At 23.9% G+C, this 13778-nt stretch overlaps 1 protein-coding gene across 5 annotated transcripts in view; it reads right to left on the bottom strand.

The window, feature by feature from the left end:
* The window catches only part of LOC132922193 (calcitonin gene-related peptide type 1 receptor), a 145893-nt gene that overhangs the window by 24176 nt on the left and 107939 nt on the right, over positions 1 to 13778 (bottom strand). For all 5 annotated transcript variants that reach the window (XM_060985564.1, XM_060985568.1, XM_060985567.1 and 2 more), the window contains exons 6-7: positions 11834 to 11960; positions 6219 to 6436 (exon numbers count right to left, since the gene is read on the bottom strand). In XM_060985564.1, the coding sequence (XP_060841547.1) occupies positions 6219 to 6436; positions 11834 to 11960 (345 nt within the window). The remainder of the gene's footprint in view (positions 1 to 6218; positions 6437 to 11833; positions 11961 to 13778) is intronic.

Genomic DNA, 13778 nt, shown 5'->3' with positions numbered 1-13778 from the left:
TATTATTAAATTTTCCTTAGGCTAGTTGTTTTGTCGTAATAATAATCAGATTAATGTTATAAGCTCAGAAAACCCACTCCAAAAAATTTCAGTCGTAATAGAGACATTTATTATTATTGATTAATAAGAGATTGCTGCTCACTGCCTGGAATTTCAATAAAATATTATCTACAATCATTAATATTATTAATATAAAATATTTCAATTATTAAAGTAAATATGAATTTGTTTTCAGATAATAATATACTGAATACTATACTTGTTGATAGACTTGTAAAATGATTAAGTTTAATATTTATGTACCTATTTTTTCATTACGGTTATGCTCATGAGCATACTGTTCAATATTAATTATTTATTGGTTAACATTTCACGAAATAAAATTTTTTTCGTTGGCACAATGAATAACTAAATCATAGGTATTAAATTCTCTTAAATACGAAACTGTTTAACTTTTTTTCTATACTTTGTTGAATGTACATTTAAATTTGAATTCAAGTGCCTTACTAACTATTGACGAATCTTTAAGATATTGGTAAAAGGCGCGGATTCTAATTCAAAATCACGATAATTTAAAAAAATTGTAAGAATACTTATGAAATTTAGAAAAAATAAAACTAAAATCGAAAATTTATATCGACTGTGAGAAAGACAATTTGAAGAAACATCGAATGACTTAATTGACATCGCGCATTCAAAAGCAATAAATATACTTAATTAAAATTGACGAAGACAAAGAATTCTTGTAATTACAAAGACATAAAGGACGTGTAGAAATACTTGATTTAAAATTAGCTGAAAGGAACAACAAAAAGCTACACGGAAAGACACAGAATATAAAAGAAAAGATATACAATAGAATTTTGAATATTGTAAAACTGGTAATTAATATTTGTATAATATTATAATTAAGTACCTACTTACATTTTAAAATATATATTATTTATTTGTATAAGCTATTTTTATTTTTACAAAATATTTTGAATAAATTTGATTTCCACAAATCGAGGTTATAAAAACAATAATCGAGGAAACTGAAATTGTATTAAATATTCTGTCTTCGATTAAATTTGTTAGAAAACGAGCTAAAAGAAAAATGTTGACCTCTCGCCTTTCAGCGCGTCTTGATAAATGTAAAATTAGAGATAGGGATGTTGTTCAATTATTAACAGTGTGTGTCAAAGTAAATAGCATTAAATACAAATGATTTTGTTGTAAATTGAACGTCTATTGTCTATACCAAATACTCGACAAATAATTCGAAAAAAATAATACAGGCAACATAAAATCTAAATTTAAATTTAAATTATATTGTATCGCGCATTAGGATTCTAAGATTTTTTCTACTTCAGTTAGTAAATGAAAGTGTGATAGATAATATTTTTCGCATTAAAATACTGGCTCTATATTTATGAGTGCAAGATAAAAATTACGTTAAACGATATTAATATATAAAATGCTTTATATAAAATCAATAAGGGCCATGGTAATAAGGAACGCAAGTAACTATTGAAACAAAATGTAGTCTGGTTTAAAATAACGAGCATAGTAAGTATTATGAAATACACCTTTTTAAGTTATTCTATACGTACATGTATGTAAAATTACATATAATATATATATTATTATATAAAACCAATAGTTCAGGGGACGTGTATCCGAGTTGATATCATCATCGTTTTACAAATAATATTGTAATCATCAGAATATACCTACATGCAGTCTTCTCTGTTGTTCTATATGCATAAAGTATAAATTATTATGCCTAGGTTAATTGTTATTGTTTGTAGGTATTGTGAAATCTGTATATACCCAACACGAAAATAACATTATTAAAAAAACAACCCTTAACCGCAGAAATTATCTTACGTTTGGTTACGTAAATTCAATTCGGAATTAATTATTATCGTTCATAAACATAATATAGAACACAGTATAATATATTTACTGCGATAATTGATTGAAATAATATGGATCAATATGGCTGAATACAGTGGGGTAAAATGTAGTAGAGATTAAAAATTAATAATGTTATTTTTCTGAAGCTATTCACACGTAACTGATATGTATTTAATATAAAAATAACTATTAACTTGAACAATTTACTATGAATGTTATAATCAAAATATAGTCCATCTAAAAACATATATAGGTAATTATCACATTAATTAAACACGAACAATTGGTTTCCAAATAAAATACATTATGCAATAATAAACAATTCAAAATTATAGTACGTAAATAAAAGTGCATATTAAAAAGTCTTCAATTGAATTTCTGAAACAAAATCTAATTGGATTTAAACTGTTTTGTTTAATTACTCTTTGGACAATAACAAATCGGAATAATAAAGTTTAAACACTGCATACTCGACAATTAAAATACTGCGAAAATTAACTGTAAGTATACGAATTTCAGACATAAAAACAAATCATAAAATCAAATTAATATATTCAGAAACTATAAGGGCGGTTTGAATATTTAAAATTTATTGTTGAAAAACTTCTCGCCGGTGATCATCGTTATAAAAAACCACATAAAACGTTTTTTTTATTTTCACTAGATTTATGACGAAAATAACTGGTGGCCCATCAATTTATCAAACCCCATTATTCACAGAGACAAAATTTTAAAATGTGAAAAAAAATATTATATTTTACTTACCACAAGGATAAAAAAAAAATTCTATTTAAATCTAGGTTTAAAATAAATATAAAAAGAAAATTTATTATAATCTAAAGTTTTTACTGATACACATCATCATAAAAATACAAAATAAATAGTATAATTAAATTAAATTGGTTCACGAATAAAATATTACCTTTGTTGAACAGATATCATTATTAAAAACATCGAATGCATAAAGTCTAATTCAATTTTAATGATATGTATGAGTTTATATTAATATATTAAGCCAGACGTAAATCCTAGGCATAAATGATTTTTGAGTGGCAGCGACTTTCTAATGCATTAACTTTTGTACAGTAGATTTAATATCGAGTACAACCCTATTATTTAGTAAAGGTAGAGTTATTATAAATTTATCACAAACGATAAATCATTTGTTTCGAAAAATTATTCTGCTTAAAAATAATGAAACTAATGTTTTGATGGTTTTTAAAAATTAATAATAATCCCTTAAAACAAATTAAGGAACTATCAAGTACTAAGTTGATTAAATAATAATTATAATATTTTATTAACTATGAATATATTAAAATGTCAAGTTTTTAAAATTACCTCTGATGCTATTGTAAAATTACGAAGAACCTATAGGTACACTAGTACATACTGATATAATTACAAATTGCAATATTTTTATATTTTTTTAGAAACCAAAAAACATATTTTTATTGGTTATATTTTATAATAAAATGTTTAGGTATTAAAAGTAAAAAAATAATTAATTGTAAAAAAAAAAGGATAAGTATAAAATTCTAGACAATTTTCTTATTTACTTAGAAATTTATCTAAAGTGTCTATGATTTTTATAGCCTATTTGAAAGCTTTTTAAAATGGGATTTGAAAGGCTAACTATATTATTTTATTAGTGTTCACAAAATTTTAAATAAGCGATAGGTCAATAATTCTGTCATTAATTTAAAATATATTATATTTGTTTAATACAAATCTCAAATCATTAACAACATATGGCATGAAAGTACAACTGTTATTGTTACTATTTAAATAATGAAATTATGTTTTTATATCAAATCAATTATTTTCAATCCTTTAACTGATTCATCAATATCAGATTGGATTGTTTTTTTTTTATTGGCATAATATACATTAATCAATTTAACATAATATACCATGTGGTATTAAAAATTTTGATCATAATTCAGTTACTGAACAATTGAAAATGTATAGTTAAAAAAGTTGAATTTCCAAATTTATGAAAGCGTTGTGATTTTTTTTTTTAGATTTTAATTTAATAGGTTTACTTATTCGACCATTATGCTACATAGCGGCATAATGTTCAAATATTTTTTAGATTTTATTTTATATTGTGGAATTGAATTGCTAAAATAAACAATGCCTTTAAACCGTTTACTTTGTCAATTGTAATTGTGTTTATAAAATGTAATTCTATTGACTTATTTCAATAGATATAAGTGAAAATAGCCATAGTTGATCAAATAGTAAAGTTATTACTAATTTGATATTAATTAATATATTTTTTTAACATATTATAGGGTTTATTTGAATTTTAACAGACACATTTTCCAAAGTTAATTGTTTTTAAAGGACCAAATATATGTTAGCAATAAAAATAAAGTTACAATTAAAATTATACTTGTCCAAATTTAATATAGTTACAAAACATATTGATAATCAATTTCTGCTTTATCAATGTTTATTGTGCGCAATGAGAATACAATTGGTGTTCTGTTTTCAAATAATTACAATACTAAATATTGTTATTAGGTACTTATTAGATTATTCGACTGAATATTATGTATTTGTTTCAGGCTTCCGTGCTTTAACACTCAAAGAGGTGAGTTATAAATTATATATACGTAACTATATATACTGATTTTTAATATTTCCCCTTATTATTATGAACGATTTTTGAAAAATTCTTTGATCATTCTCAGTTCTCGATCTTTCATTTATCAAATTTTATAGAAGTAATTGAATATTAAGAACAATATTGGAATAAACCGTTGGCAATATGTAATAAATTAACCGTTAAAACGATTTAAGTTGATTATTCTGGCGCACTTAAAATTATTTACAGTTTACCGTTCACTGAACGATCACCTTAACCGTATATTTCATACTCTATAGAATTTACGCATTTCCGATGAAACATAATTTTTCGAAATATATTTTATATGCACCAAATTATTTAAATAAATCCGATTTAGTTGAAATAATTCTCTACGACTGTAGTAATCAATTACGTACCCGTATAAAATTATATGTTCAACGAGTGATACATTTAATTGTTAATAAGCACCAAATAAAATAATAGTTGTGGTAAATATTTGTCCAGTTGATTTTGGTCATAGCAACTGGTGTCCATAAAGTTTTACATAAATAAATTATATAATATGTAGGGTCCTACATTTGCTACATTGTAAGCATAAACCTATACAATATATAACAATATTTACCTATTTAATACATTTATTTTCAATGTTTTCGAATTATTACTAACGATTTTATACGTACTAAACTTTTCCCACTACCTATGTAGTTTCAGTATATTTCCATTTATCAACTTATTTTGATTGAATTTAGTTTTTATAGAATATATAATTTAAAAATTTGTCTTAAAATAGTACAACTCAGTGACTAAAATCATAGTAAACCGTTTAATCCAACTCAAAAGTAATACGTTTTTGTTTAAAATTGGTTACCCATTATTTTGTTTATTACTAAAAAAATGCTTATGAGATTTTAATTTGTAATTTTGTTATTTCGAGTTTATTTTAATGTATCACCGAGACCGAGTATTTTTAATTGTCATACGCTGAACTGAAAAGTGTACACTGCACACATGCGGGGCAACTTTTTTTTTCGAAATAATACCTTTTTACCCATGTCAACTGTACTGTCTGCACGATTGATTATATTTACCAGTTTTATCTTGTCGTTTTTTTTTTTTATGTTTAACGATTGATTCCAGCTCGGTAATTCGCCTTGAGACATTATTAACTCAATAGTATCCCCGATTCCCCGTATTATTGACACGACTCCCTATATTATACTAATAACTAAAGAAAAAGTTTAAAAACCTCAAATAGTCGGTCCTAACTTTACTTATTATTATTATTCACTTTACCATACATTATATACATATACATATTATATAAATTACTTTTAATTCAACAAATTGTAAATCAAATTAAAAAAAAAAACTGTTTTATTTGATCCTGCGCCTTAAATTTAGAATTAATCATTTATATTTATAAACATATTGATGTCAATGTAAAGTTATCGAATTATAAGTATAGACAAATAATTTTTTCCTTATAATATATAAATCTAATTATAGGTAATATACATTGTTATGTTAATATTGTGGTATTAATACAAAATATTATTAATAGTTGCATAACAATTAATAAGATGTTCGCACTATTCAATTAAAAATAAATTTTCATAGTTCTAAGTATACGATTTGTGGTTATATCTATCACATTAAAATAAACGTATTTTAAAACAAAAATATGTTTTAAGTTTAAATACATATCATATTTTTTACTCACTCAGACGTGTGATCGTTGGAAATTCGTAGTAATGTGTACAGAGAAATAACAACCAATGGCGTTGACCAGGCAAGCGTCCAAGACCATCGAACTAGAGTATCTTCGGACGTAAAGGCGAATACAAGAAGAGTGTGCAAATAAAAACCTTCAGCCAACATCCACGCGTAGTTGGTTAGCAAAAAATAGTGTAGAACGACGTGTAATATTTGACACCACCACTGCAAAAAATATAAAATCGTATACAATATTGTTAATAAAATATATTCTAATACGTCCAATGTCTGTTGATAAATTCAATTTAAAGGAAAGTAAGTGGATACTGCTCTGCTGTATATTAGGTGTCATGTGGGTCACTATAAGTACGTTTTCTTGATATAACTATTAAAATAATTTATTTTACTTTGAGTATAATAGTAGGTTGATACAATTTTTTTCCGAAAATATTGCATTTATTATATTATTAAAATTATATAAAATTATATATATTTATTCCATATTATATTAACTTATATAACTCAAAATTTAATAAAATATTTCTGTAAATACTGTAAAACAGTAAAAAAAGTTTTATAGTATCTATAAATAAATAATATTTTAAAATAAATCAAAAATATTATTGCGTGTAGTGAAATTCATAATAATATAAAATACATTAAAGTTCAAGTTCCCACGAATAATGTTTTTAGATTATAACAAAATAATTATTAACATATCGTTATTTATCATTTACATAAGTAATTTCATTCAAATTGGATTTTGAAATGAATATACAAATAATTAACTTTATACATTTTTAAGATTTTATGGTTGAAAAATTGTGTATTATATTTTAAAAACTTAAATATAAAACGAAAAGTTATCATTAATTTTACCTAAGAATAAACTATTATAAACTAAAAAATAGTGTTTTCTTTTTACAATTTTGACTAATTTTATCAATATTTTTACTTTAAATACATAAAAAGGAAAACATTGTGAGTATGTATATTTAAAAAAATGTTGACCCAGTAAATAATTTTTGATAGACACCTATATAAAAACACTAAAATAATTTGAAAATGTCTCAAACCTATAAATAGCTCAAAAATAGACAAAATATTTTGAATATTTTATCGTGAATAAAAACTGATGATATAAACATTTGATCAATATTTCAAGTATTTACAGTTGTTAATTTTTGAGTAACTTAACAAAAATATAATCGATTTTGTTGAAAATTGGATTTGTATAAATATATTATCCATAATTTTTTGTTTGTTATTCTCGATTATAAAAATAAGTGCTGGAAATTTTAAGTTTTAAATTACAAACTATATAGTTTTATATTCAAAACTACCTCCATTTTTAAAAATCAAAGCATTTTATCAACAAATTATTATGCACTCACTACTCATCCACAAAAAAAAAACAACATAATTTTAAAATTAATAGATTCATTGTTCCGCTAAGAATTAAAAATGTCAATGAAATATATTTAAATTTTAAATTTAAACCGTATACCACTTAACGATAACTTGATATGCTCTAATTTTACAACAAATATTTAACATAATGCCTATAGCACCAGATTAAAATTTAAATATGCTACAGATGGTTAGGTAGTTATATAATCATTATTTTTTATAATTTATCTACGATTATTTGTTAGTATTTTTCTAAGTAGTTTGACAATTAAATCACAGTGAGAATTTATTTGAATGTAAAAATAAATACTACTCACTTAATGTCAAAATAAAAATAAGTAACAGAGCTTTTATTTTATTTTTAATAAGCCAAAGAAAATGTTTAAGATTTAGGTGCTGATGCACACTATGTACACGTCTCTTACTCCACTCCCCCAATAAACATAATAAACATACATATTTATGTATATCTAAATGGCGCATTTTAGTATTATCAAAAAAAATATTTAATTTTCATCAAAAGTTCATCAATTTAAATTTTAAGAATAAAACGATTTGATTTATAATTTTTAAAATTAAAAAATAATGAAAATATACTTAGCAACGAATTTTAAAAATTAATTAACATTAAATCTATTACGAATTTATTAAACATGATTAGTTTAATGTATTCAACAATTTTAATCATAATTTAGTAAAAACTTTTATGGATAAGTTAGAGTGAGATATAACTTATAATAAGTTATTAGATTTTGAACGAAACTATTCAAAATTTCATAATTTATAGTCTTAGCGGAGCTTAGTTAAAACCGAAAAAGTGTACATTTAATTCTATTTTCAAAAATCTTCTAATTAGTTGTATTTGATCAAATTTGAGCTCATTTAAACCATAATCTATTATGTCCATGATACATATTATAATAATTATAATAAATGACTTATTAACCAATATTAACATTTTTAAAACATAATTAAAAACGTATACCATACATTAGCCCACTTATTTTGTTTATTTTACAAATACAGTTAATGAAGACAAATGAATAAATAATTTAAACAATATATAAATTCCTTAGCGTCTCGTGCTTGAGTTCTAAAATTAAGTTGAATAAATATAAATCCCACGTGTGTTAAAAAAAAAAGTTTGAATTTTACGAATAGTTTTTTCCTCTTTTACAGTTTAACCTTACGATCGTATTGAGTAAATATTTTCCCACTGTGACCTTTCAGGTTTAATATTTTATGAATCTACGTTTTCTTTTTTAATAACGTTTAAGAGATCCTTGATTATAAACCATTCATTTTAAATGATTTTTAGCGTTGAAAAACTTTGAAAAATACACCGATAAAACGAGTCTGTTGGGTTAATCATTATTACTATTGTATTGTAGATAAATAAAAAAAGTAATCAAAATAAAAATAATAAAGAAAAACATTCAGATAATTTTACCTGTTTATGTAAACATAAAAAAAAAAATGGTACAATGATCGTATATAGTGAGACCTAATACAGTCAATAAATTGATGAATAAATTATGGAATTTATTATTAACTAGAGAATATATCAGTTAAATATCTAAATCGTTCATAGTAATATTTTGGTACAGTCTGTTGGTTGGTTTGTTAGATGCTAGTCGAATAAAACAATAGAACAATACGTTTATTGACTATAGTTCACTTGTCAAGACCTATTGAATGGAGTGTGACTGATAATCAACTAATGGAATCCAATGGAGTTGAAAAATTATAAAGAAATAGACGGCCAGCCAATGTCTCCTCATTTGTTAGGATACCCATCAAGGACTCCGCTTAGTTCGGCACCTGACAAACGTTACTTTTACTTAAAAAAAATATTTTTTTTGAATTTCATAAATGTATCAATGTAGTATTATTATATATTTAAGTACTTACTAATGGAAAAATGTAATTAAAAACTGTTAAACAGTTTAAACATTATAATAATTATAAAAAGCATTTTTTTCGCAGTAGAAAATTTTTTTTAAAAAATAAATAAATTTCCTAAAATGTAGTAGGTAATAAAAAAACTTACATATTATATTAAATTATATTTATAATATATTTAGGTGTACACATTACATTATTTATGGTTTTAATGTAAAATAATTGTTAAGTCAATAACTTTTGAACTTATATTGATGTAAACGTTTTTTGTTATCATTCTTACCTATAATAAATATTAAAAATACATTTTTCTTCTCAATTTAATTTTGAATTAATATACCCATTAAATATGTCATTTGTTAGAAAATATGTTAGAAAATAAAATAAAAACAATTTACACTTGAGCAAAGTCAAGTAAGAAGTCAACTGAGATTCTAATCTACATTTTATATTTTCACTCAAAAATATTTTATTTACGATCGAATACAAATACTATAAAATTTAATGTTTTGATAAAAAAAAATTTTTTTTTAAATTTCCCATCTTGAAAACTAAGTCTGGTTTTAATCACATAGTTTTTTTTTTTTGTAAGTTGTTAAATAATACAAAGTTAATTTTTATAATGCATAAGTTTTTTATTACCTACTAGTTTCAGTTTCTTACGATAGAAATATAAAATGAGGTCCTTTATATTTTTAGAAATTATGGTAAAATATAGATGAAAATTAATTTCTTAGATTCTAAAAACACATTTTAATACTTCGCAGCATTATTAAAATAATAATTTAAATTGTAAACTCATGATTAGTACTTTTGTAAACTAAAAATAACGTATTTATAATGATAACTTTTCAAAGTTAATGGAAACTTAATTTTATGAAATACTACAAACAGTTAATACATATATTTATTATTTAACTATATATTTGTGAAATTGTTGTGGTTTGGTATAGTCGTATTATTAATAATTTATTTAACATCTGCAAGGTGAATTGTATATTATTTTATCATAAATATACATTAACAGAAATAATTAGATGAAAATTACATTTACATGTAGGTACTCGAAGAAAAATATACATTTTAAATTCAGAAATGGGTTCGAGATTAGAGTAACATTTTATCAATTTATATTACACAACTTAGGCAAGTGTCGTATAGGATTGAAAATTATAACATTTTTAGTTACAAGGAGAGGTTAATGAAAATAATATTTATTTCTTGAATTAAATTACAAGAACTTGAAATCTAATAGGAGAAAAAAATTTTGAAATTATCTTATTATTTAATAAATGATACAAAAACATTGAAACATTGTATTGGAAAACTTGGGTAGATACGTCGTTTAATTTCACCAATGTAGTGAACAGTATCAATGGTTGACGTGTTTGTAAAATCTATTTCGTAACAAAATATAAGAATTTGTAAAGAGCCTTTGTAATTGTTCAAGTTTTTCAACTTGTTAGGACTGAGGTTACTGTAAATTTATAACATTTTTATCAGAAATATAATATTTACATAACTTATTAAATCGCATATAGTAATTGTATAGTACATTGAATATGTATTAAGTATTTACATTTTTAGTTAGTTAATTAATTTAAAAAAAAATTATAAAAGTAAATAGATATAACTAATAAAAAATTATGGCTTGGTTTTTAATGTTGTAAACAAAACATTTTCCTAACATCAAGTCTAAAAATAAAACGCGTAATAATTTCTGAGTTTACCGATTGCGGTATTTACTTACTATTAAAAATAATTATATTCATTCTTAGTCCATATGTGTAGTTATTCAAGCTAAGAAAAAAAAGGGGGAATAGTACATACGCCGTAACCGTAAACGTGATTAATAAACGTTGGACGGTTAGTTTATAAACATGCAACGTAAAAAATAAATGCTCTTTGAATATTTAAACTGGGTATGCAAAATTGATGAAAAACTATATGGTTAATAATAGAGAAGAGGAAAAAATACAACGTTTTCGGAATATTCAAATATGATAAAAGCGTAAAATTGATGCGTAACTACAGTCTTGTGAACAGTGCAAATAAACACGTTCCTGGTGGAAAAACTGATAGGAAATTATTATTTCGAAAACATGTTATTATAACACGGTATATCGTATGTGGTTGTAATAGGAGCGTAGCTGTGACAGCATAATATTTTCTGTTCGAAAGTAAAATGACGGAGGGAAGAAAAATATTGTTATTGTGCTCGGTATGAAAACCCTGCGGGTATTTTGTTAGAAAGGCTCCACACAACTTCATAGGTTAAATTTATGCACAATCGCACAGAAATTTACATACCCCGTTGTGAAGTACGACTGACGGATGCTCGACGACCAGCCTGTACCACAGCAACCATAGAAGGTTATTGATAGCGAACGACGTGAACATGTGCGTGTGCAATGTGTTGCGTGCACATCTCAAAGACCTGTAAGTAAAAAAGGTAAACATTTACATGGATGATAATAATATATTATTATGTTTTGAATAATGTGCCGTAAAATAGTTAATTGATATGTAATTGATACAAAACCGTAATGGTTTTTCGTATACGGTTTTTGACATGGGTTTAGTGCGCCAAGTAAATTAACATAATCATAATTTCATACTACGAACTAGGTTTTTGTGAACAAAAGTGTATTAATTTGTATATATGCTTGATTACTGAGGTTGTCTTGATGGATTATGATATTTTTGATAGAAAATAATAGTTATTAATTATAATACAATGGTTACAGGTAAAATACTGTTAGCTTAGGTATAATATAATGGTATAGATGAACTTATGTAATTACATCGTCACAAATTAACAATAATTGTATAATTTTAAGATATTTTCTAGTTATTAGTATAATATTACATTTTCCAGTGTATCAAGTAAGTTTTAATTAAAAATTAAAAATTACGAATAGAAATATATATATAAACGAGTAATGAGTATAGGTATATCGAAGTCAGTGTAGGTAATGTTTTATGTTAATATTGTAATGAGTTATTTGTATTTTCGAAATAGAATAACATGATTTTCAATGTTAAGTATTTTAGAACGCACATCATTAATCTCAATGCACAGGACACATTACACAATATACATGTAACGCAGTTTATGTTGAATTTCAAGTAAATTGGAATCATGAAAACTTATTTGATGTCAGACAAAACTCCGTCAGGGGTTCATATTTCATTTGTAAATGTACATAAAAATAAACATAATTCATTGTGTATGATGATATTTTGATGGGTGATTATTGGTTAGTAAAATCAAGTTCAAATAATACGAATAATATGGACTTAGATTACCTATTTAATTATTGTTTACAGAAGTACAACATAGCATTTAAATTGTTTTAATTATTTTGATGGTGAATTTTGTATTTTAGTTTTAGTATTTTAACATTAAATATATTAAAATAAGTAAATCATAAATAATTTAATATTTTAATTAGTCTAGATTGGAATGTAAAACTTTATTAAAATGGGTAAGTCCAATTATTGAATTGTAAGCTATTATTCCAGTGTGTATTAAATAATTTCTGAAATGCGCGTTTAAGAATTTATTGAAACCTTATAGAATTATATTAAATAGAAAATGGCACGTTGATAAAGTATATTTAACGTTGAACAAATCATCCTAATATACATCGAGCTACTTTCTATCTAAAGACGCACTTCAAAGGTATTGGTATTTTGTGAGCTTTTGAAAATTAAACGAGCTACTGACGAAATATTATTATAGGGAAAGTTTATCCTATTGTCAGTGAACTAACGATTGACATATGTAAAAGATAATACCTTTTGTTATTCAAAGTTCATTTATGAGCCTTATGTTAATTACATATTATCCCTTAGTGTTTTTTTAAAATATTTTGGATCCTCAATAACTATGAGCTCTACCCACGAAGACTTAATATATTCTATGAATGACGTTTGTAAAAAAGAGATTAAATTTTTAATCAAAAAGTTTCATAAAAAAATGGATAGGTATCTATAAATTCGAAACGTATTACAACACAAAAAATTAGTTGATATCAACACCTAAATATAATATATAAGAAAAAGTTATGCAAGTGTGGTTCTGATAAAAAAACATCTTTAGCAAAATGTTGATTGTATTTACGTTTTATTAAGAGTTGATTAAAAAAAATGTAATTATTTATGTATTATTACTTTTAAATACCCGTGAAGGCATTTGTGGTAAATTTTCAACGCAATCTCTGTTTTTGTTATTATAATTTATGGAAAGACT

The sequence above is a fragment of the Rhopalosiphum padi genome, chromosome 2 (assembly GCF_020882245.1).
Source record: "Rhopalosiphum padi isolate XX-2018 chromosome 2, ASM2088224v1, whole genome shotgun sequence".
In the NCBI taxonomy this organism is placed as follows: Eukaryota; Metazoa; Arthropoda; class Insecta; order Hemiptera; family Aphididae; genus Rhopalosiphum; species Rhopalosiphum padi.
This window is presented reverse-complemented; position numbering and strand designations above follow the sequence as displayed.